Consider the following 1,645-nt stretch of genomic DNA (forward strand, 5'->3'; position numbering starts at 1 on the left):
ACAATTTTATTTTGCGACACTCACAGGCCGAGCCCAGCACCCGCATGCAGACAGGGGAATTGTGCCGTTCCCATTCACAACCAGGCAGCATTGCGCAATTCCCTTTCACAATCAGGCAGTGACGCTATTGCACATGGCTCTTAGGTGAGGGTGAGAGCAGGAACCCCGTGCGAAGGAGGCGGCCGGCGCTGTACCCTCTCGCTCTGGCCCCACCCAGGCAGCCTTTACCCAGTCACCCTCTCTCTCCACACTGCACAGGAACGAAATATACAAACATTCAGCTGGAGGGACGCACACGCTCTCACAAACCGGCTTCGGTTCAGGGACTCGGGCAGAGACGTAACGGACAACATTTCATACTTCCACGACATGCCCCAGGATTTGGGGAGGTGGAGGAACAGACCCATGAAGCCCCCACCCCACCCCCCGGACCAGGGGAGGGGGGAACTGTCACGAACAAAGATTGGGCCTAACCCAGCAACTGAAGGAAGCAGTTATGTGCAGGGGGGGGATTCGAACTGTGTACCACCACCATTAAATAAGTTGCGATCCAGCAAGGACGATATGCACAAAAGACTGGTCAGGGGGGAGGGGGCACAGGCGAGGGTTCCAAGGCAGTGACTCTGTGGCTCCAGCCGCAGAAAAAGGGCTCTTGTTTGTGCAGAAGCCCAAAGCTCTGGCCTTCCCCCCCCCCCCGGAGACTCAAGCAGGCTGAGGAAATAGTGGTGTGGCTTTGAACGAGTCTTCCAAAGAGTCAGAGGCCGCTCACCAGAGCTGCGTCTCACGGATCTCGGAGATGGTCTGGCTGGCTTTCTGTAACGCCTGCAAAGAGAACCAAAGAGGGATCACAGGGTTGGAAGGGACCTCCAGGGTCATCTAGTCCAACCCCCAGCTTGCACAATGCAGGGAATTCACAAATACCCTCACCAGTGTTCCCTCTAAGCTGAGTTAGTGTGAGCTAGCTCACAGTTTTTCAGCCTCCGGCTCACACATTTTTGTCTTCGCTCAGGAAGGAGGGCTCCAGAGCAAACTAATTTATGCAGCAGCCAGATCGCTCGCTCACCACTTTAATGCCAGTAGCTCACAAAGTAGATTTTTTGCTCACAAGACTCCACAGCTTAGAGGGAACATTGACCCTCACCACATACCCCACCCAATGATCCCTGTTCTATGCCCAGAAGACAACAAAAAACCCCTCCAGGATCCTCAGCCGATCGGGCCTGGAGAAGAATGGCTTCCTGACCCCCCAAAGTGGCCATCGGCATTTCCCTGGACGTGTCAGAAAGGGTCACGAGAACGAAGCACTCATGTGTTCCCTCTAAGCTGTGGAGTCTCGTGAGCAAAAATTCTCCTTTGTGAGCTACTGGCGTTAAAGTTATGAGCGAGCGATTTGGCTGCTGCATAAATTAGTTGGCTCCGGAGCCCTCCTTCCGGAGCTGAGACAAAAAGGTGTGAGCCGGAGGCTAAAAAACTGTGAGCTGGCTCACACCAACTCAGCTTAGAGGGAACCCTCCCTGCCCTCCCTCTCCTGATCGGCCTCCGTTCACAGAATCAGCACGGCCGTCAGGGGGCCATCGAGCCTCTGCTTGGAAACCTCCGGAGAAGGAGAGCCCGCCAGCAGACTCCACAGCTGAGAGGGACCATC

At 55.3% G+C, this 1,645-nt stretch overlaps 1 protein-coding gene across 1 annotated transcript in view; it reads right to left on the minus strand.

Moving 5' to 3' along the window:
• LOC107117362 (dynamin-1-like protein) overlaps positions 1-1,645 on the minus strand; it is a 33,413-nt gene continuing 31,768 nt past the window's right edge. Inside the window, exon 17 of the mRNA XM_015419462.1 lies at positions 1-822. Within this exon, the coding sequence (XP_015274948.1) occupies positions 766-822 (57 nt within the window). The 3' untranslated portion in view covers positions 1-765. The remainder of the gene's footprint in view (positions 823-1,645) is intronic.

The sequence above is a fragment of the Gekko japonicus genome, unplaced genomic scaffold (assembly GCF_001447785.1).
Source record: "Gekko japonicus isolate JY-2015 unplaced genomic scaffold, Gekko_japonicus_V1.1 scaffold617, whole genome shotgun sequence".
Lineage (NCBI taxonomy): Eukaryota > Metazoa > Chordata > Lepidosauria > Squamata > Gekkonidae > Gekko > Gekko japonicus.